The 21,595-nt window shown below is 53.7% G+C and overlaps 2 protein-coding genes across 4 annotated transcripts in view; one reads left to right on the top strand and one right to left on the bottom strand.

Moving 5' to 3' along the window:
- Nucleotides 1-2,950, top strand: part of LOC122188937 (2',3'-cyclic nucleotide 3' phosphodiesterase) — a 5,140-nt gene extending 2,190 nt beyond the window's left edge. For both annotated transcript variants that reach the window (XM_042887621.1, XM_042887622.1), the window contains exons 3-4: nt 252-388; nt 839-2,950. In XM_042887621.1, the coding sequence (XP_042743555.1) occupies nt 252-388; nt 839-1,291 (590 nt within the window). In that variant the 3' untranslated portion in view covers nt 1,292-2,950. The remainder of the gene's footprint in view (nt 1-251; nt 389-838) is intronic.
- A 3,628-nt stretch (nt 2,951-6,578) lies between these two features.
- DNAJC7 (DnaJ heat shock protein family (Hsp40) member C7) lies at nt 6,579-21,527 on the bottom strand. Of its 2 annotated transcripts, XM_042887618.1 has the most exons (14): nt 21,421-21,527; nt 13,462-13,550; nt 12,823-12,947; nt 12,631-12,744; nt 12,199-12,273; nt 10,891-11,009; nt 10,399-10,552; nt 9,996-10,160; nt 9,495-9,586; nt 8,769-8,842; nt 8,272-8,418; nt 7,900-8,052; nt 7,336-7,398; nt 6,579-6,854 (listed from the first exon to the last, which is right to left on the bottom strand). In XM_042887618.1, the coding sequence occupies exons 1-14, from the start codon at nt 21,501-21,503 to the stop codon at nt 6,817-6,819; spliced, it is 1,491 nt and encodes a 496-aa protein (XP_042743552.1). In that variant the 5' UTR covers nt 21,504-21,527; the 3' UTR covers nt 6,579-6,816. The 2 variants fall into 2 exon arrangements, with proteins under 2 accessions (XP_042743552.1, XP_042743551.1); XM_042887617.1 differs by having other exon boundaries at nt 6,579-7,398.
- Between the last annotated feature and the right edge of the window lie 68 nt (nt 21,528-21,595).

Below are 21,595 nucleotides of genomic sequence, written 5' to 3'. Positions count from 1 at the left end.
TCCCCTCCCCTCCCCTCCCCTCCCCTCCCCTCCCCTCCCCCCTCGTGGGGTTTCTGCTCTGCCACCTGAACGTGTTTCAGCTGCATCCACGTCCCGGGAGGAAGGAGGGGTTTTGTATCCCCCTCTTCCTTTCCAGCCGTAAGGAGGTGAAGCACAGAGGACGAATAGGTGAAGAAAGCTGAGATGGGGCTTAAGCTCCGGTGCTTTTTCAGGGATCCTTTTGTCATAATAACGTTCTTCTACATTCGCAGTCACTTCTGAAGATCCCAAAATAAAAATAGATCTCACCAGCTACTTTGTGAAGAGGCCGCCCGGGGTCTTGCACTGCACCACCAAATACACCGACTTCGGGAAGGCAGCGGGGGCTGAGGATTACGCACAGCAGGAGGTGAGCGCTGCGGCTCCGCTTCCCCGCCTCCCATCCGAGTCCTTCCCTGGCCGGGGCTCTGCGTGCGGTGGGGAGGGGGGGGGGGGGGCAGCTTTGCTCACAGCTGAGAGGGAAACTGCAGGGCTGCGTGCGCCCACGGCCCGCCTGTAGGAACGCGATCAGCACGGGGCAGCCCACGCCTCCTGTCCGCTCCCAGGAGCGCCTCCCTCCGCTGTCGTCTCCCGTAGCGTGGTTTGAATGACAGTAAATCGCAGGTTTACACTTCCGCTTAAATCGCTTCCAAACAGCCCAGGTAAATCGGGGGTCGGGGAAGGACGGCGCTCGCCGTGCAGCTCTGTGTTGTGTTTCAAACGCAGCAAAGCGAGACCTGCGGCAGCCGGGACCCAACGAAGCCGCCCGCGGCGCTCCGACCCCCCCAGCTCCGCTCTGATTCTCCCCCTCTCTCCGCAGGCTGTGAGGGCTTCCTACGGCAAGGGCTTCACTCTGTCCATTTCTGGTCTGTTTGTCACAACCAAAACTGTCGGTGCTCGCGTGGAGCTGAGCGAACAGCAGCTGCTGCTGTGGCCCGGGGACGCCGATAAGATCCAGGCAGCCGACAGCCTCCCGAAGGGCAGCCGCGCTCACATCACCCTCGGCTGCGCCAGCGGCGTCGAAGCCGTGCAAACCGGGCTGGATCTGCTGGAGTTCGTGAAACTGGAAAAGGCGGGGAGCAAAGGGGAGGAAGTGGGGGAAATTGGGGGAGGGAAACTGCAGTATTTTGGTAACGGGATGTGGATGCTCGTCCTGTCTAAAAAGATCGACGTGAGGGCGATTTTCTCGGGTTACTACGGGAAGGGAAAACTGGTGCCTACACAGAGCACCAACAAACGGGGCTCTGCGTTCAGTTCCTGCACCATCATCTAAGAGCACGGGCAGGCGTCGCCCCCGCTGGTTTTTAAAAGGAAAGTAACTCGGTAACCTTTAAAACTGTAAAGAGAAATAATTCTGCCTTTACTAAGCAAGCCCTTCTGCCAACCTCAGACCGAAACATCTCTGGGGAGGCATTTATTGGCCTCGGTAGAAAACAAGCAGCTCCAGGAGAGCTGTCACATAACCCTCGGTAACCAAAGCACTGCTGAGCATTTCTGATGGGAGAGTTTGGGGAGAACCAGCTCTCGTGGGGCCCTGCTTGTTTTCTTCCTCAGAGGAGGATCTCCTGTTGTCTTTTATAACTTCCCTATGAGCCACAATCGTTACATCTGTACACGTCAGCGCTCCACAGCTGAGCGGTGGCAGAACAGAGCCTGTACAGAACTGCTCTGAGGCCCAGTGAGCTGCATAACGGACAGACGGACAAACAGCAGGAGTGCTGCATTCGTGTGAAAACCAGACCCCTTCTGTCCAGTGCAGCAGCTCCCGGCCGCTCTGCCCTTTAGGGGTCGTGCGGCAGCCGCCGGAGCCACGCGTATCCTTCCCCATTGCGCTGCTGGCGCGCAGAGCTTTCAGTGCAGAGAAGGGCTGTGCTGATGGGCTCCACGTCTGTGAGCCAAACACTGCAGACATGGGGAGAAAATCACAGCAAGGAAACAGCTTTGAGGAGCTGCATTCGGTTCCTGTAACGGCTCCAGTTGCTCAGGATGGGCTGCATTCAATTCTGCCAGCACCACCGTCCTGTAGGGAGCAATCCTGCCTTGGCGGGGAATGGAAGAGATGAACTAATGTCTTTTCCATCTTATTTTGTAGACATTAAATCGTATCTGAAATACAGAACTGTACTTCAAGCAAGATTTTACTAGCTTTAGCTAATGCACTGAACGTAGGCTGGAAGTAACACTGTAATTTAGGAAGTAAAGGGAGGTATTGTAACTGCGTAACTCAAGTCTGCTCCAACCCCGATCGTGGGCTGGAGAGAAGTTAATGATCGAGCGCTGCTGTTATTAAGCCTGTTTTATTAAAGCTGATGTTTCTGCTCTTAGATCGTTTGCCAGCCCGCAGACCCGCGCTCACTACTTCATAACACAAATCTCAACTAACAGACCCAGGTCAGGACAGCAGCCCCAACTCCTGCCACGGCTCTGCGCCTGGTGAGCTGCATTGTGCTTAACCCACCGTTAATAAATGTAAACTCTCGCTGTGTTCCCCACCTGTGTGCTGGGTTCATGTCTGTAAAGGGCTCAGCGCTGGGAGAAGCATTCCTCCTCCTCAGAACAGCAGCAAGGAGCGCTATGGGAGAGCACAGGCAGTGCTGTGCGAGTTCAGCAGTGAGAGAAAGCACTGCCTGCTTTGGAGGACGGCAATGGATTCCCATTCTAACGCCACCCAAAGAATCCACGTCTGCACCCTGAGTTCCATCCGCTCCTCCCTTCCCACAGCTGAGCGCAGGCAGCTGCACCAGGAGCGCTGTGAGCCCCGGTCTCCCATCCCACCTCACAGCACGCAGCCAGCAGCTCCTGGCAGCACACAGAGCTGCTCTGCTCCCCCCGCCTGCAGAGCCGCGCTAAGAACAACAGCAACGCCGTCCTCATCGACCTTTTTATTAGTTTGTACATCATATACAGTTTATAATAAAGTAAACCAATTGCATACGGTTTTTGCTTCAGTCTGTGATATTCTCCATATAAACACAGCATTATGAATTATGCCTAATGAAGTAAACAACATATATTCACATTGTTACCGTTCACATCCTAGAAAGGTAAAGGTCCAAAGAGGGATAGCGCTGGCCCCGCTGTGAAGCCGCCCTGGAGAGGCGTTTGGCAAAGCGCTCGGGGTTCGGGTGCTCCATGCAGGACTCCTTTCCTCCCCCAGGAAAGGTTTTACACCGAGGTAAACATTCAGAATTGGGATTTGGATAAATAGGGCGGCCCTCTCCAAGTCGGCTTCACATCAGTCTCTGCTTCTGTCTCGGCTGCTCCGAACCACTTCACAACAAAGCACGTCTGCATGCCGTGAAGCTGCTCGGGCTGCTGCACCCCCAGCGCCGCCTCCCCTGGTTTTCTCCTTTGAAGCAGGAATTTGTACGTGAAAGCGGGGAGCGAGGCAGAGTAACGCAGAAAGGTTGGCTGTGCCAGAGCTGCAGCTGGATCACAAACCCGGGCAGAGGCAGCGCGCACAGCCCCCACAGCCCAGCGCTGCCGCTCTCCCTAACGCAGCTTCGCACTCCGCGCCTCTCAGCGCCCTCACGGCTCCCGCAGAGCTCCCCCATCAGCTCAGCCCAGCACAGGCACGAAGTGCTCAGCGCTGCTCCGGCGATCCCACATCCCCATCCCCTCCCCGGCCGCAGCGGAGCGCATCGCGTCTGAGCCGACACGGCACCGCTCCCGGGAAGCGGCTTCCCCGAGGAATGCCCCGGGTCTCAGCTCCGGGATCGGGGACGCCCCTCGCACGGCTGGGCGCAGCACTGCTGCCACGGAACACACAGAACCTCAGCACTACGGGAGGAACTCAACGGGGGCCGCGCACAGCCGTCCTTTTCCCTACGGGGAGGGGAGGGTACAAGGCACGCGTTTAAAGCCCATCCACTTGAAGACAAGTGAACATCTCAGCTATTAAACCGAGGAAGTGAACTGGAAGGACCGGCAAAGCCCTGCACAGACTTTTGGCCATTCCAGAGCTTTCAGAGTGCCGCAGAGCACAGCCCCCATCGCGAGGCCAGGGCTCTCCTGCTGGGAATGAGCAGAGCGGGCCGCTGCTGCTCTGCATCCCGGATACAGAAAGCTCCGGGGGACTCACAATATTGCACAGCTATTTCACACTGCTGTCCCCAAACCGTCTCCACTCACCCAGTCTGCACTAACGCAAGTATTTACAGAACAGTCAGAAGCCATCAGCACACGAGATCCAGCTTTACAGCAACACTTCCAAGTACACAAACAAAGCCATGTGCTTCCCTAGGTAGCATGGATAGCAGACAAGTGGAAAAGCCTGTCAAAAGGGGCAGCCAGAAGCAGCGGGACGGTTTCCAAAGCCAACTTCAGGTCCAGGGTCAGCACCCCAAAGGGACGCGCAGCGCTCCGTGCAGAAGCTGGAGCTGAAACTGCGTCAGATACAGAAAGCAAATCTCACAGGGAAATGAAATAAATAAACACAGCAGACCCGAGGGCCTGGAGGTCAGCTGTGCACACATGCAAGCATCTCTCAAACACCAACGCAGAGATCTGGAGGTCGCCCCGCGGCACCCACACCTGCAGCACTGCAACACGGGGCGAGGGCGAACCAGGGGGGGCTGCAGGAGGGGCAGAGCCCTTCTTCAGCTCCATCCACACAGCAGCACTCCTCAGAGACGCGTTGGCACTCACCACAGTAATATTTAACTATTTTAAATCATGCATCCACCTACAGTTTCATAAACATCTGCACACTTTCCCTCGCTCAGAGACGAAGCCGTTCCACTGCTGCCCTCTGAGGAACGGCCTCAAACCCAGCTGGGAGAGGAGGGCACAGCAGGGAGGCAGAAACACCAACAGCCATCACAACCAGCGCAGTGCTGAACGCAGCGCGCATCCCTGCGTGCTGACAGAGGGCCGAGCTGTGCAGCAATTGCTGACACACAGGACAACGCACCGCAAAGCCGCAACGTCACGCTGAAATCAGTCCTGCAAGCTGTGACTGCGCAGAGCTGCGGGAGCCAGGAGGTCTCAGTGAGCACAGGCAGCGTTTGGGGTCCCTGCTATTCATCTGAAAACTGCAGGATCTCATTTTGCTCTCAGTGCAACCCGGGTCAATCCATCACCCTGCACCGACACGAAGGACGCTCAGCAAATGTCTGTTTTTACGAATATTACTTCACGTTGGCTCACTGCAAAAGCTGCCTCCAGAGCGATTGTAAAACGCTGCCTTTATTCTGCAGCACTCAAATTGAAGCCCTTAAATCTTCCCTCTGTGAGAGCAGATTGTCAGAAGTTCCGAACAAACCCAACGCACTCAGCAGCACCAACTGCTGAAGTCCAGCCAGCAGCCCAGGGCACGCGCAGCCTCAGCGGGAAGGAAGACAAAGATGTCAGCATCTGAAGGAATCATTCTGTGCAATTAATTGATTGCAATTTTTGCTCCTGCAGTAGAAGCCAAGGCAGAGATGATACAACAGCGTCAGGTTCCTCCTCAGGAAAAGAGCTCGCAGGCAGGAACTTTGCTTTCCCACCCACACCAACCTCAGCTCTGTGCTGCTCAGCCTCAGCTCTCACTGCATGCAGCCCTGCTCAGCCCCTGCAAAGCACAGCACCGCCTGCAGCCCGAGGCTCCCAGCAGCACCCGAGGGCTCAACAGAGCGCCTGTGGCAGAGATCCTCTGCTTTCCAGGGAAGCGGGAAGAGCTGTGGAAGCCGAGCCCTTCCCCAGCAGAGCCCACAGCAGCTGTGCTGAGCGACAGAGCAGCGCCACGCCAACAAAACCACATCCAGCTCCAGGCTGTCAGCTCTGCGCTGCAGCACCCAGCCGAGAGCTCTGCACACGCCGTGCAAGTGAAGCAAGGGGCAGGCTGCCAGCCCAGGGGGGGACTTTGCATTTTCTTGCTCCTTTGGACTATTGACGTTACTATTTGAGAGCCACTCCACTGCTTTGTCATAAGGCAGAGTCCTTGTGACGGTGATGAGAGCGCACTGCTGCACAGGAACCACTTCAGCAATGACCTGAACATCACTTCGCGTCTCTTCAAGGCTAAGAGGAGTTCATCCACACTACGGATCAGCAACACAAAGTCTAACGTGACGATTTCAAACCCAACAGAACCAAGTTCACAGCGCGGCTATGAAGAGTTCAAGTGGATTAATGGAAAGGAAAAAACACACGGTGAAAAAATTCAAGCCCAGAGCAAATCCCACATCGTCTTCAAGAGGAAAATCCTGGCGCAGGACGCGAAGCCCTCAGCCTCAGCTGCACCACAGGCGCTCCCACAGCAGCTGCTCTTTTAAATCCGTTTCTCTCTGACACACAACCGCTCAGCTCACGCGTTACTGACCGAGTCCAAGCGACCGTTCTGGGAGAACCACGGCACAGAAAGGAGACCAGGAGAGCTGGCCGGCGAGATGCGATCGCGTGAGGTCTGAGGGAACGCTGGCAACGTTTTCAGAGAGGTAAGAGAACGGAGAAGCTCCTACAGAGCTGAGATGCTGCCACGCTGTGCTGTGCAGCCAGAACAGAACATGGCAGAATTCCACGAGGACTCCGGGAAATCCTCTGTGCTGAGGAGCAGCCTGAAAGCACGGGCCAGCATGGAGGGACCAACAGATTCAAAGCTTTATTATTTTCTTTTTTAATAAAGTTAACAGTAAAACAAAATCCACAAGCCTTCCCTTCCCCGAGCTGGTTTCCTCTTCACACACAAACGCACACAAACTGAGGTCTCCAACCGAGAGAAATGAAACTGCTCTAAGTACAATGAGACATGATGGAGGAAGGAGTCTAAGTATGTCCGTATTGAAGGCTAAAAGCAGCAGAGCAGGTGTGTGTGTTTTAGCCAAACTGGAAAAAGAAATTCCCAGGCCCAGAAGCTGAAAAAGAAAACAAAAGATGTCAGTTCAAAGAGAGGGCGGTCGAACAGCAGGCTGCAACGGCTCGATGCCAGGCCAGTAACTGAACAAAGCCATCTGGGCAGGTAGGGGAGATCCGACCCACGCATCTCCAGCAGCTGAATCCCAAGAGGTAAGAGTGGACCACTGACAACACAGGCGAGGGAGGCTCTGCAGGCGAGCTGACGAGGACGAAAGCAAATGGTGCAAGAACCATGCAGGACTTCCCCAAACACACAACAAAACCTAACAACGCACAGCTCCTCACATGGCCTAATGACACTGGGAAAGTGCTGAGAGCTGTGCAGCGCTGCATGAAGCCCGACCACAGCTGAGGACTGAAGGGAGCTCAGCAGCACGCTCCTCTCCGTCAGCACAGCAAAGCTGGGGAGCCTCTGCTGCCGGGTGAAGCAATCTGAGCACTTACCAGCTCCAACGCCAGCAGCAGGGCACCTCCACCTACCTTCAAAACTGAAGCCTCCCGGCCCTCCAAAGAAGGCCTTAAATATATTATTTGCATCGAAGTCTGTAGGGAAGAAAAGGAAGCTGTAAGATGAAGAGGAACAGACAGTTGCAGTTTTCAGTTTAGAAACTGGCTCTGAACTGAGAGCCCACACTGCGTTTCACAGAAAGCCATGGACAAGCAGCCTGCTTTGTCCACTGTAAGGGAGCAGCACAGCACACCATGGCACTGTGCTGCACCACAGCACGGGATACATCAGTGGCACAGAACAGGTAAAAGCAACATCTCTCAGGCCTTAACTCACAGAAGCAAGCTAAGGATTTTGGATCAGCCACATTTTGGGACCCACAGAATTTGTGTGATGGATTTGTACACCCTGTGAAGGACAGAAGCTTCTACAGATGGCACCTACTGTCCAACAGCTCAGTCAAGGACAACGTCCACCACACAACCCTGATTACCTGCAGCTCTCGACAGCAACTGCCATTCAAATACTCCCACGGACCAAACAAAGCCCATTTATGGGGTTGTTACAAAAGGGAGGATACCACAAAAACTACCTACCTCCCATGTTCAACCCATCTTCTTCTAGATCCTGTCCACTGTCATAGCGAGCCTTCTTCTTGGGGTCTGACAAGATGGTAAAGGCTTCACCAACCTCCTTGAACTTCTTCTCCTCTTCCTTCTGTACTTCTGCACTCGCCCCACTGTGGCGGTCTAACAACATGAAACCAAGCAGGAAAGAAACTTTAGGTTTCTATTGTGAAAGGGAAGCTGCAGGCAGCCCCAGCTACCACAGGAGGCATTTTAGACGCCCTGGGGTCACATCTGCCCATGCATTCCCCCTCCCCTTTATTCCCAGCTCCCAGTGATGGTTGCGGGCGGCTGTGCAGGAGAATCAGAGCAGCAAGGCATGCTCTGAAAACACCTGGATACCTGGATGATGCATCAGTGCTCTCTTCCTGTAGGCCTTCTTGATCTCATCTTCGGAGGCATTCTTGTCGACCCCAAGGATTTTGTAGTAGTCTTTCCGTTTGCTTTTTTTCAGTTCCATCTGTGCATTCTTTAGAAGCTGTTTGTGTTCTGCAAAGCCCAAGGAAAGCAGCTTCAGTGCATCACACAACGCCCTGCTCCCACAGAGACCGACAGACCAAGACCTGGGGTGGCCTGAGCTGCAGGATTTGGGTGCCACAAGCACCAACCACTTGCATTTCCACTCAGGCAGCTAACTGAAGCTGAACACTGCACCAAAGGCTGTTCCAAACATAGGTGAAATTTCAATGCTACTGAACCAGTATTTGTCAGACAGTGAACCACAACAACTAGAGCTGCTCCGTTTCATTTCAGGCTACTACAAAGGATGAGGACCATATTCAGCAACAAACCATCTGCCTTACTCAGAGGAAACATGCACAGAACACAGACACGTTTACCTTTTGTTTTTTCTGTCTGATAAACCTTTTCATAGTCTCTTACAGCATCTTCATATTGCTCTGTGTCCATGTAACTGTGGGAACAATGATTGCCAAGCTGTACTTCACAGAAAGCATCAAAGAAGGGGCTCAGTCACAACTTTTCTGGGTAGATAGGAATTAAGGGAAACAGATGCATTGGGCTGCAGAAAGAACCTGCAAAGGGTAACAGCTGCTGGAGGCCATGGGAAACCTGGCACAGGAACTCTGGGCTCCAAACCGAGGCTGCCATCTCGCTTGCTGACACACGTTCTACTTTAAAGGCCTTATAATTATTGATCCAACAGCAGGAATTAATGGCAGCCACAACATTTTGAGGAAGCTGGTGCAGAGCTGCACGCTGACAGCCCTGGTCAGAAGTGACAACTTGGGCACCTCAGAGAGGACACTCCTGCCTGCTGGCCTTTCAGCCCCACTCACACACTGACAACTTGCTGTGATTCAGCAGTCCCCATAACAAACCCTGCCTAAACACAACAGACAGGCAGCCCGGACACGTGCAGGCAGGACAGACCACGTGCTTTCCCAACTCCCCAGCACCACACAAAAGAGGTTTGTATGGACCTCTGAAGGCATCGCCTTTTATTCATGTAAGCTTCAGATTTGTTGCCCTGTCACCTATTGCTGTGGGGAGGAGGTTCCCATCTCCAAACCTGCCCAGCACGTCCAAGACAAACACCTACTTACCATTGTGCTCTCCTCAAGTACGCCTTAATATACGTCTCGTCCAGCTTTACTGCGTTCGTGCAGTCATCTATTGCTTCTTCGAGTTTCCTAAGCTACAAGGTCAGACAGAAGTGAATCCCAATCAGAGAAAAGCAGAACTGCTAAACAGCATCAGGATTTCAAGCAAATGAAAGCACGATCTCCTCATTACAAGGAAGGAAACAAACAGGGATGCCTTCACACTGATTAAGATAAGGCCACACTGCATTCCTTCTCCCCCTCCCACTCCAGGCAGCCCAAGCATTTGAGTTTTGTTTCTTTAGGCGTCGATTTCTTCAGCTGCTTGGAGCAGATCCAATTATTGTGCAAGCCCAAGAACGGGAAAACTTGCTGACAGCACTGGATGGCTGCAGCTGCCCCAGGAGAAGTGCATGCTTCTAGCAAGCAACCTGCTGCTTGTCAACTACGTGCTGAGGAACAAGACCTACATGAAAGGTCACCTGCACGATGACCACCTCTTACCTTGGAATTAACCGTCCCCCGGTTGCAGTAGAGTTTGGCATTTGTTTTTATGTTATTAGGATCTATTCCTAGTGCTTCTGTGTACAGTTCATAAGCTAGTTTGTAGTTTCCTTCTTTAAATGCTTTATTCCCATCTTCCTTCTTTGCTTTAAGTGCTTTGGCATTCTGAAAGACAACGCACCGTGGGTAAGGACAGCAGCTGAGCGTTCAGAGGAACCAACACCTCATCTCCCTGGCCAGGACTCCCCAGCTATAGCCATTCCAATCTGCTTCCTGACACCGTTACAGGACACAGCAGTCACAGACTCACGGGGCAGAGAAAGGACTGCTCCAGCAGAAGAGCTTGTTTAAAGCATCAAGCCCTGGCAGTTTCGTGGTCCCAGCCCCAGTGCCCACAACTTACACGGCAGGCTAAACATGCTTTCTCGTGGTCAGGAGCCATTCTGAGTGCCTGGACGAAGAACTGCACTGCCTTCTCAATGCAGTCCTCATAATAAAGGCAGAGGCCGCGGACGTACAGAGCATCTGCGTTCGTCGAGTCCATCCGTAAGATGTCACTGCGACAGACACAGACCGTAAGTCACTACAGCACTCTGCCTGTCATCAGCAGAAGCACTCTTCTCCTGCTGAGATACTGAGGGGATTCATCAGATCTGTGGTAGGGATATAAAACAGTGCATGAAGATGCTCAAGCAAGACTGCTGGATATTAAATAAGCTTAAGAAGAGTTTCCCAGTGTGATGAATTGGAAGAAGGATGAATTCATGTCAGCTTCTTTGTCATCATTTGCATTGAGGATTTTTTCCATCTCCCATTGTTTTAGGCTCTGGGAACAGACAGCATGCAGCACACACCACAGGCTGGTTCACGATTTCAAGACCTTAAAGATGCCTACCTTGCTACAGACTGTGCTTCTGGGTAACGACCCAGCAGTGCTAAACATTCAGCCTTGAGGATTTTGAATCTGTGACAAGCAGGAGCAAACTCCAGAGCACGATCCATGCAAAACACAACCTGATGTGAGAAAAGCAAACATCCAAAGGTTTAGTTTGAAAAACTGCATCATTACCACACGTGAGATTCCCTGTTTGCCTTTGAGCAGGAAGGGAAGGGTGCAGGTTCCTCTTTTCTGCTGGATCCACGTTTCATTCAGAGCAGTTTTTGGTGGTGTTGTTTTTCTTTGCTTTGCTTTGTTCTAAGAAGGGCTTCATGGGGTACGTGGGCCCTGCTTTGTTACCATGACAGAGCACTGGGCAGAAAACTCCAGGAACACCTGTAGTTCAAACCCCTTTAACTCCACTGAAATTGCAGGCCCCAAAGAAAAGGCCAAGGAAGACAATTCTGCCCCTGTTTCCCATGTTACAAAGGAGTGTGGGAGGGACAGAAATGCAACAGACTGGGACAGTTTGGACTGGACAGAACACAAAAAAAGTACAGAGCAGGGACTGATCTTAGACTGCCTGACTGCAGTGGGCAGGGTGATCTAATGGGTCTTTTTCCATCTCTGCCTCTCTGGCAGGGACATCTGCAGGAGAACAGGGCGATTGTTCCACCAAGTTTCATCTGCTTTCCCGGCCTGTGACATCACGATGGGCTGCTGTGGGAAGCACTGTGCTTCAGACTGAGAAGCCAAAGGCAAAGGGTGAGAAAGGAGCAAGAACAGCTCTCCAGAAACAAAGATCACATTTCATGCAGGTCTTCCCAGTGAAGTGAGGGGTAGATGCAAAAGCCCAGAACAGGCAGCACAGGCAGGGTGATTCCACCACATGCAGTCCAGACCGACCCCACACCCCATCTGCTCCTCGTAACAAGGTGGTGCAAAGCTGGAGTTTCTGTTTGTAGAACACTGAGCTTAGCTTAAGAGCCTAACACATCAAACAGCCTCCTTTCCACAGCCCTTACAGGCATCTATGACACAGTTTCATGAGAAGTGTTAAGTGCCTTTCAGATTTCATGCTGTCGCTTCTTGTTGTATGGGGTCAGTAATGGCTGCACCCATTGCTGTCCACAGCAACAAATGTGAGGAGGCTGTACCAGAGAATGCCCAGTGTGGATCTGCATTACTCCTTCACTGACTCACTGTGACACTGACAGGGAGAGCCCAGCTAGGAGGAGGCAGGGGGATGAGATGTGCATCTAACTGACCTGGCCAGGTAAGACAGTCTGCTCACGATGCTGCAGGAAGCCATCAAGTTCATCTTACCTTCCTGAAATCTCGCTTCTCAAAATCCACTTCTGCTATTTTTTCATACTCCAGCACTGTACTGGCATTCTTCAGCTAAAGACAGGAGCACACAGTAAGTGTTTCTTACAGTCATAAGCAAAAACTGTCGCAGACCACAGAACAGGTTAGGTCAATATTTCTGCCAGCATTAAAATCAGTTTGAAGTCAAGTGACCTCACTGGTAGCCCAGGATTACCATCACTCTCCCCTGAAGTGCCGGTGAAAGACCAGCTTAGCCTCCATGCTTTCCTGCCACGACAACCACACACAAATAACTGTGCCACTAATTGGTCCGCTGAGAAGCAGATAAGGAGATCTCAGCACCACCTCATTGCTTCTCGTCGTATCAAGGCACGCAGGCATCACTAACCAGCTCAATCCCTGCCTTTCAGCAGCGCCTCCCTTTCTCACCTCTTGCTGTGCCTGAGTGTTCTTGTGATCCAGTTCTAAAACTCGTTGGAAGCAGCGGCTGGCAGCCATGGCGTTCCCCAGGGAGAGGTGGCACTTCCCTTCCCGCAGGTGGCCCTGGGGAGACCATTAGAAGGGAGCTGCAGGAGCAGACGAGCATTCAGACATACAAGAAATAAGAAGACCTCCACATACCCTTACGAAGCTGTCGTCCAATCTGACAGACTGCTGAGCATCTCCCAGTGCTTCTCGGAATCTCCCCAGCATCATGAGGGTGGCAGCTCTGTTACCATAATAACTGGCATTGTTAGGACAGGTGTCTGGAGGAAATGGGAGAGCACTTGCTGTCAGTGTAATGTAAGCAGCTGGACAACTTGTAGAATGTACTCGAAAGACATTGTGGGTTCCAAAGAACCACATTCCTTCCAATTTATAACGGCACCAAACGGCTTACAAAGATGCACGATGGTTCAGAATAGAAGCCACGAAACCATTGCTTCTCACACTGCACACAGGCTTTAAGCCACACAGAATAGAGGTCTGCAGCACTGAGCCTGACAGCACTGCTGACCCTGCACTAGATGGAAAACTGGATTGGTTTCTTGCTAAAAATATCTTGGATAGAAGAGAAATAAAAGACTGCAGCAAATCACCCACGTTAGCACTGACTTGCATAATCAACCCAGGGAAATTCTGCAAAGTAATTAAACCAACAAAGTTTTCATCCAGTCTGTGCTGTTAGAAACCCTGCTGGTATATCTTAAAATCAGTAACTGGCTTTGATTTTTAGCCATCGTGCTCAGCAGAGCTCATCACCACCGCCACCGCTCTCACCTATGGCTTTTGTGTAATAGTTGTACGCTTCATTGTAATCCTTCTTGGCGTAGTAAGCGTTCCCTTGCTCCTTGAAGGACTCTGCTTCTCTGAAGGAAGAGAAACGAGGAGGAGCATCAGCACACATTCTGACCACAATCAGGTTTGTGACCCCCGAGCGACCTCAGCATCGCCGGCGGTGTTACAGGCACCTGCAGGGCTGACTGCTCGGCTCCAGGAAGGAGCTCAGCGCTGCGCTGGCTCTCAGCTCAGCACCTGACGAGGGCCAAAAACGTGGAAACGGCCACCTTGGCTGAACAGCAAGGAGCACAGCACAGAGCGAACTCACCGTGAGCAGCGCTCTGTCTCAGCGCAGCCGTCTCTGGAGCTGAGCAGCTCAGCTGCACACGGCTGCCCGACAGCTGCTCCACGAGTGCTGCACAGCCTCAGCAGCCAAAGAAGTCAAGAAACTGAGCGCTGACTTTCAGAAGCAGTCCCACATATCTGAGAAACGGGGCCAAGAACAAGTTCTGTGCTCAAAGAACTGAATCAGGGAGGAAGACGGGTGCTTCTCCTTGAGGCTTTGCGTGGCACTGCCTTGGCAACAGGTCCAGAAATAGTCCTCACACTCAAGAACGAGCGTTTGCAGAGACAATTTAGGACATTAAAAACATACAACATATGGTTTAAAGCTGCATCCTTTAAACTCTTGAAAGCAAAGTTTCCTGTAATGGAAATTAAACCCTTCCCCACCTCCTCTTGTCTACCTTCACCATTTTATATAAGCAGCCCAAGACGGAACTCGCACCGCAGTGCTGTGAAGTTTAACTCAGTTTTGATGAGTTCAGTGATATCACTCACTTGCTTCTCCTCAGCCAACTCCAAAGCAGCACGGCCCTCACTAAGGCACAGCATTAATACCTGCATCACACTTCTGAGCCGGCAGATACTGCCTGCCCACTGCCCAAAGCACCTGCATACAAATACATCATGGGAAGTGCAGCTGAAGTTGACCATCACTGAGCAGCTTGCTCCTCACTGACTGCCAGCTGCTCCGAACGAAGCCTTTGCTGAAGTAGACGAGCAGAAGCCAAGGAGGCTGAAAGAGCTGTGCGAGAGCCTGGCCTGGCAGGGCACAGCTCCACTTGCAGGCTCAGACACAGGCTGCTTCCAGGCTGGGCTGGAACGCCAGGCTTCAGCATTTTCTTGTGAGAAGGGCCCAGAAGCGAAGGTGCCTTCACATCACCTACTGCAGCAAAGCTACTGACAGGAATTCCAGCAAACACAACCAAACCAGAGCAGAGCAGTGTGAGTGAAGAGTCGCGTGCTTTTTATGCACAGCTTCCCCACACAAATTCAGAACAACCCTGGAGCATCAATGGATCCCAAGGCTGAGCAGCTTTTGCTCTGCACAAGGTTACCAATACCGGCACTCCATTGATACAAAGCTGCCAGCCTGCACCCCTCCCAGGGACAGACCCACACCAGGGCCTGGGCAGCTCCGCCAGCCCAGCAGTGAGAGAACAAAGGGAAATGTGTTGAAACCAGTTAACATGTTTGTAACCTCGTTCCGGGCTGCCATTGGCCATTCCCACACAACTGCCTCATGCAAAGGGTTGTATGCACAGAAGAGCCACAGTTGTGCCAGCTGGCGGGACAATAGACACAGGGTGCTGCTGCCCAGGGCCTGCGGGGCCACAGCGGGAAATGGCAGCGCGGCACAAACTTGAAGTTTCGCTGCCAGCTGCAGCCAGCGCAGCCCTGCTGCAACTCTGCAGAAGTCAAGCCATGGAAGTGGAACTCTGTGCGTTGGCACGTTGACGGGCAGCAGGAGGTGGAGGAGCAGCGAGGGCTCAGCAGCACCCAACGCTCAGCCCGCACTCCACGAACGGCCAAGGCGGGAGCCGGCGCTGCTCCATGGCTGCGGCAGGAAGGCGCTTACTCAGCAGCCCTGCTCTCCCAGGAGCTGCCATGCGCTCAGTGCTGCTGCCAGCACAGCTCTGGGCTCCTCTGCCGTGAGGGCTGGCAGCAGTTCTGTGCTGGGTGGATTTGTGCTGCTGGTGGTGGGATCCAGACTTTGTAGGACTACAAACGGGCCCCAGAGTGGCGCTTTCTGTTACAGATCACACGTTCATAAGCAGTGCAGGAGAACAGCTAGCAATTCCGCACTACCTTGGCAGCAAGCAGCTTAAACAGAACTTTATTCTAATTTCTGTAATACCAAATGGAGAAGAAAATCACAGATCTCGTTTAAGCTTCACTCAGAAGCTCTCTGTTGTAAGGCCTGTAAAAGGGATGAATGGCACGAATGGAGAACTGACCCTGAGCTGCTCCAGCAGCACACAGCCCACCCGTGTCCCTCAGCAGCATCACCTGCCATCGTCACACTGCCATCAGACACAGCAATAGGTCTGGCTGCTGGAGCTCCGTTGGCCAACACTACTGGGAAGAGTTGGGGAACGGAAGGAGGAAAGCAGATGCGTGGCAAAGCAACCTCCACAAAGCACAGAACTGTGAGAGCAAAGGTGTGAACACAAGAATTACTCATTTCTACTCTTTTCTTGGTCTGTTTCCCTTATAAGCCTTTAGCATAACACAGATCCATACACCAGCAGCTCACCGTGCCTCAACTGGGCAGAGAGGAAATACACGTGGATTTCTATTGCCCACACTGCTTAAAGCCCAATGATGGAAAAAAATCACGAAAGGAAACCCAGAATCTCCCCCAAAGCACAAAGGCAAAGCCAGCTGCTGGAAACGCAAGGCTTGTGGCCTCGGGTCCCAGACACAGAACAGAAGCATCTCTCCCCAGTTGTGCTCCATTGACACAGAAAGCACACTGAGCAAACAGTCCTTGTTTACCACGGTCTCTGGCTACAACAAGAAGAAATGCAGATCTCCTGATATCACTGGTAATTGTTTCAATCCAAACAGATGCTGCAGCCTGAATGAGATCATTCTGCATCTCGCACTGATGTAGGCTGCATTCCCCACTTGCTACTTTTGAAGCTGAAGAAGAATCATGCTTTGCTAAAAATATGATGCAGGCTGAATGGAGCGCTTTGTTCCCAGCGGGCAGAGCCTCCTCAGGGCTCTGTGCAGCCAACACAGAAGACAGGGAAGAGTCGCACCAGGACCTCGGGAAGAAGCTCATCTTTCATTGCGTGCAGGCAGGGCTCACGAGCAGGGGCTGTTTGCTGTAACTCTCCCTACCGGCTCGCCGCCTCTTTCCCCTTTCATAACGCTCGTCACAGCCTCTAATCCTTCCCCCGTCCTCCCGGGAGACCTGCCACATACAGGCAGCAGCCACAGCTCCTATGCTGTAGCAGCACTCTCCTGCCATGCCAAGGCTCCCTGCTCACCGTGCCCTGCTGACAGCTCAGCCCTGCTCTCTCTGCAGGCAGCAGAGCTGTGAGGCACATCCGTCCCATCCCACAGCAGAACCCCACGGCTGCTAACAGCCTCTGCCTCCTCCCCGGCACTGGCAGCCCCCACACCAGTTGCAGCTTCCCCTCCTGCTGCAGCTTGCAGCAAGGAACACACAGACCTGCCTTCCAGCACAGCTCACCTTCCCAAGCCGCCAGGAGCTGTGCAGGAAGCAGCTAGCAGGTCTGGCAGCGCTGGCACAGCCCCCTCCAGTGCTCTGTGCACGCAGGTCGGTGCCTGCAGAGCCGTGCTCTCAGCTCAGGCACACAGCACGTAGCAGGCAGCAGCATCACGGCTGCTCAGCTCAGGAACACCTCTCCTACTTCATCTCCTGCCTCCATTGCAACACACTGACAAAAAAAATACACGGGATTTAAAGGATGCTCTGAAATCCCTGCCAGAAAACATGAGTACTCATGGTCACCAGGGCAGTCTGAAACCACCAAATCCAAGGGAATGGGAATTTTAACTGGGCCAGCTTCTGCCTGCAAGGCGTCCAGAGCCTCACAAACCTATCAGCCCCCATCTCCTTCGGGATGCCCAAAGGGCACAGCTGGCTTCTCTAAGCAATTCTAGCACTTTTCCTTAATAGCACATGGTGCCTCCATCCTGCAGTTCCCCTGTTGGATTCCAGATGAGATTCTCAGCTGTCAGATGTTACTCAGCTGCTTGGATAAAATAAGTTGGGTGATCTCAATACAGCTTACATTGGGCAGATGTCTAGAGCTTAAAATTAGCTGCTGTGTTTCCCACTGGACGTACTGCAGCCTTGCCTCCTTTCAGGGCACAGGACTGAAGCCAGGCAATGAGCGCACGCCTCTTCCAGGCTGGGTTGTACTTTGTAACCGAGGAGCTCCAGTGAAGGGAAGATATATCTATGCTACTCTGAATCTGGCATGAAAGAAGAGCACAGGTGCAATGCCAGCTCGCCAGGTACAAAACACAGAGTCACATAAAACACACCACGACCACCCTCAGCAGATATGCTCACACTGAGCCTGTGGCAGCGGGGGCAAACAGGAAGCAGAGCAGCACAGGGCTGCACACACACATTGCTCTGCACATCAGCACCCCCCACTGAGCGAGCAGTGGGTTTGCACCCAGCTGCAATGCAGCAGTGAGAATGAAGACATTCACATGCAGAATGATTTAGAACCAGGGAAATCTCAAGGCTGCACACACAGACATCCGCTTGGATAGCCTCACCAACTGAAGGGGCTGCCCTAGGACCCAAGGCTTCTGGGAGAGCAGTCAACAGAAAAATCACAGACATTTAGTCCAGAGGGTGCACAAAAAAATCCATGCTGTCCTCTACATACAGCCCAGAGCACAGCCAATACCTGAGGACAAACTCAGCCACAGCAGGGAACAGGAGCACAGGAAGGGGCCAATGCCCCCTGCAGCACTCGGTGTGAACAGCCAGATGAGCCCTGCACGTTAATTACGCAGTTATGTAATGCACCTTGCTAGCAGAGCTCACCATTGACCCACTTCATACCCACAGCACCATTGCTGATGGCAGGGCTGAGTCTCAGCGTTTGTGGGAGCCCACAGGAGGCCCAGGACCACCCTGAGCATTGGCTTCCATGAAGGTCTGGATGCAGGAAACAGCCCGCCTGCATGGTAAGACAACGTGAGTCACCCTAAAAAAGATGATCTGGAGTTCAAAACAGGCTTCAATTCCAAGCACCAAACACCTTTTCCAAGCTGTACACAGAAATTATCTAGTCAGAGTATCCAGATGCTCTGCAAACGCATGGGAGATTAAACGCCGACATGAGGAGCTTCTGCCATTCCTCATATCACCCTAAGATGATAATTACACGTTCACAAAACAGGCTGGATCCACAGCCTGGGAAACTCCAGTGCCCAGTGAGAAGCAGAGCAGGAATCCTGGAACAGCCCATACCCACAGCCAGAGCCCTACAGCCAACAACCCCAGGGCCTGGCAGCGCTCCCTGGAGAGGCGGCCCAGGACGTTCATAATTAGTGGGGCAGCCGACTGGGACGCAGCTAATTTCATGTAAAACAGCAGCAGAAAGAGCCTTCCTGATCATCCACACCTGACAGCCTCCAGGCAACATCTGTCGGACTCATCATGACCCGAATTAAGGCCAGGTCTGGAACCTCCTCTTTGATTTCTGCACAATTTACTTTGCGTGGAAAATTTCACACTCGTTGTTTTATTGAGGTTAATGACGATTTCCTGCAGAGGCATCAACACGTCTGAATTCTGCGGCAAAAGCACCGTGAAAGCAGCACTCCGTCCAGATCATTTCACAATATTTTCCAAATGATTGGAGATACCTCCCAGAAGGGGCTGCCGCATCCTCCAGCGCTGAAGAAAGGGGAGAAGGATCCAGTCCTGAGCACAGCGACGGAACACAGAGCTGCCAGGAGGACGACAAAGAAATGACGCCCAGCAGCACCGCGCTGCTGGATCAGCCGGGCCAGGGGAGGGACGGATCCCAGGGGCCAGAAACCATTTAGGAGAAGAAGGAAGTGACTTCTGGGGACGGATCTCTCCCTGCCTGCAGCGCAGCCCCCACCCAGCAGGAGCTGCAGCTCCCGCACCCCCACCCAGCAGATAAAATTAATGCACTTACATCAACCCTCTTCCATCAGGACCCTCACAATTCATGCTGCTACAGCCAATAATTATCCTATGACCACGCTCTATTCCTGTCCCTTGAGCCACCGGTGAGCGAGCAGTTTGGCATGTTTACAGCTGTTCAGAAATCCTGAGCTCCACTATTACCACTTTTATTTTTATTAAGCCGCAGAGAACAGAACTGCACATTTAGCTTCGTTGCTTAGGGGCTCACCCTTGTCTATCTGTGCTGCAGTTCCTAGAGAGGCACAGAACACAGGAGGCTCGGGGCTGACTTACAGCAGCAGTTCAGTAAGGCCTTTCATTTATTTTTGCTTCTTTCTAACAGAATCTGGCCCAGTCACATCATAAAGCCCACGTTAAATCAGATTCCAAAGAATGCCCGTGCAATTAATGCCAAGTGCCTGCAGAGCCCTTGCGTGGTTCCTGATGTTTTACAAACATTAAGCACCTAATTAAGCCTCCAGCCATCCTCCTTAATTTGGTGACTATCACCCTAATTTGCATTAGATCACTTGAGAGATAGAACTCAAGCAACCACTGCAAGCCCCGAGGGCCGATGCAGAGCAGAGATGCCATCCCCAGGACCCTGCCCTGCTCCACTGGTGCACACAGAACATCACCTCCCGCTCACACACTTCTTGAATCCCAGCAACAGAACACTGTGAAAGCACCATAAAAGCCCAGGATTGCACAGCAGTGCCCATGAGCTGCAGCACCCACCTCATCACGTCAGGAAGTGCCTGGTGACCCAGGCTGGCTCTGCTCCTCGTGGCTGAACCCCTCAGAGCAGGGCAGGGACCAAACCCCCACCCCAGGGCTGCTCCCTGCACCCAGCAAAACTCGGGAAGGAGGAAGGAAGGGTAATTAACGCCAGAGCCTCCAGCACGGCTCTTACATTTGGGTATTTTTAACATTTTGGTTGTCATCTCTAATCAGAGCCAGGGAATGGATCACACCAGCGGGCTTCCCCAGCTCCACATTCTGGCAGTGCTGCACACACAGCACACACGAGTGCCTCCTCAGCAGCTCTTGGTTCCGCTCCTCAATGACATCACCAGGAAGCTCTCTGTCCCAGCACCGCTCCTGGAGCCATCCGTTCCTGACGGCACATTGCAGCACGAAGCACCGCAGGCTCACTCTGAAAATTGCACTCCTCAGAGGACACTTTCAGTTTTGTTTCTCCTGATGATTTCATCGACCAAAGAATGGTAGGGAGCAGCCGCCTCCCTGCAGCAGCAGCAGCTCCCGGGAGGTGACGAACATCCAGACCCACACCGCAGAGCACAGCTGTCAGACGTTCCCCACCGCATCAGAACGCGGCGCGGCAACGGCAGCACCGGGCCCCGAGGAAAGCACGCAGCCCGGGGAGCCCCGCAGCCCGGCCGTCGCTTGACCGGCTGAAGCAGAGCGCTCCAAAACAAGGACGATCAGAACTTTAGGAGTTACTCGGGGATGCTGTTTAACGGCCTCAGAACGACTCTCCCCGCACACAGCGCTGCCGCCCCCAGTGTCGGAAAGCACGGCGGGCAGGGTGCGCAGACGGGGCGCCGCGAGCCGGGCCCGAAGCCGCCTCCCCGCTTCTCAGAGACGGGAAACGGCGCTCCGGGCGCGGCGCTCGAGGCGTCACCCGACCCCGGGACGCCCGGCTCCGCTCCGCGGACGGCAGCGGCCGCCGCTCCCTCGCAGGGGGGCACGGAGCGAACGCGGCGCGGCGGACGCGGCGCACGTACGGCTGGGGGCGGGGCTGACGGAGCCCACCGAGAGCCGCAGCCCCGCGGGACCGGCCCGGCCGCAGCGCCCGCCGCCAACGGAGCGCGCCCCAATGCGGCGGGGTGCGGAGGACGGGAGAGAGCGGACAGGCCGGGCCCAGAGAGGCTCCGCCAAGGCCCCGCAGCCCCCGCTCCTCCCGCCCCGCTCCCGGCCCCCGCCGCCCGCGCTACCTGCGCGCCTCCTCCTCGCTCTCGGGCTCGCCGGGTCCCTCGGGCGCCGCCATGATCACATCGCACTCGGCTGCCGCCGCCATCTTACCGCCGGGCCGGGTGGGGGCGGGGCGGGGCGGGGCGCGCGGGCGCCGGAAAGGCCGGGGCTTCCGGGACGGCGGCGCGGGCTGCCGGG

The sequence above is a fragment of the Lagopus leucura genome, unplaced genomic scaffold (assembly GCF_019238085.1).
Source record: "Lagopus leucura isolate 7727_CA_CO unplaced genomic scaffold, USGS_WTPT01 Super-Scaffold_100094, whole genome shotgun sequence".
Taxonomy (NCBI): domain Eukaryota; kingdom Metazoa; phylum Chordata; class Aves; order Galliformes; family Phasianidae; genus Lagopus; species Lagopus leucura.
Note: the sequence above shows the minus strand (reverse complement) of the source record. Positions and strands in the feature narration are given on the sequence as shown.

Bases quoted from the DNA above. Each gene is read 5' to 3' on its own strand.
- DNAJC7 (XM_042887617.1), bottom strand. From the start codon at position 21,503: ATGGCGGCGGCAGCCGAGTGCGATGTGATCATGGCGGCGCCCGAGGGA. The intron at 10,553-10,890 runs GTAGGCATCTTT...TGTCTGTCGCAG, and splicing joins GAAGCACAGTCTGTAGCAAG to TGACATCTTACGGATGGACT. The intron at 8,843-9,494 runs GTAAGTAGGTGT...TTGTTCCCACAG, and splicing joins TACTTGAGGAGAGCACAATG to TTACATGGACACAGAGCAAT.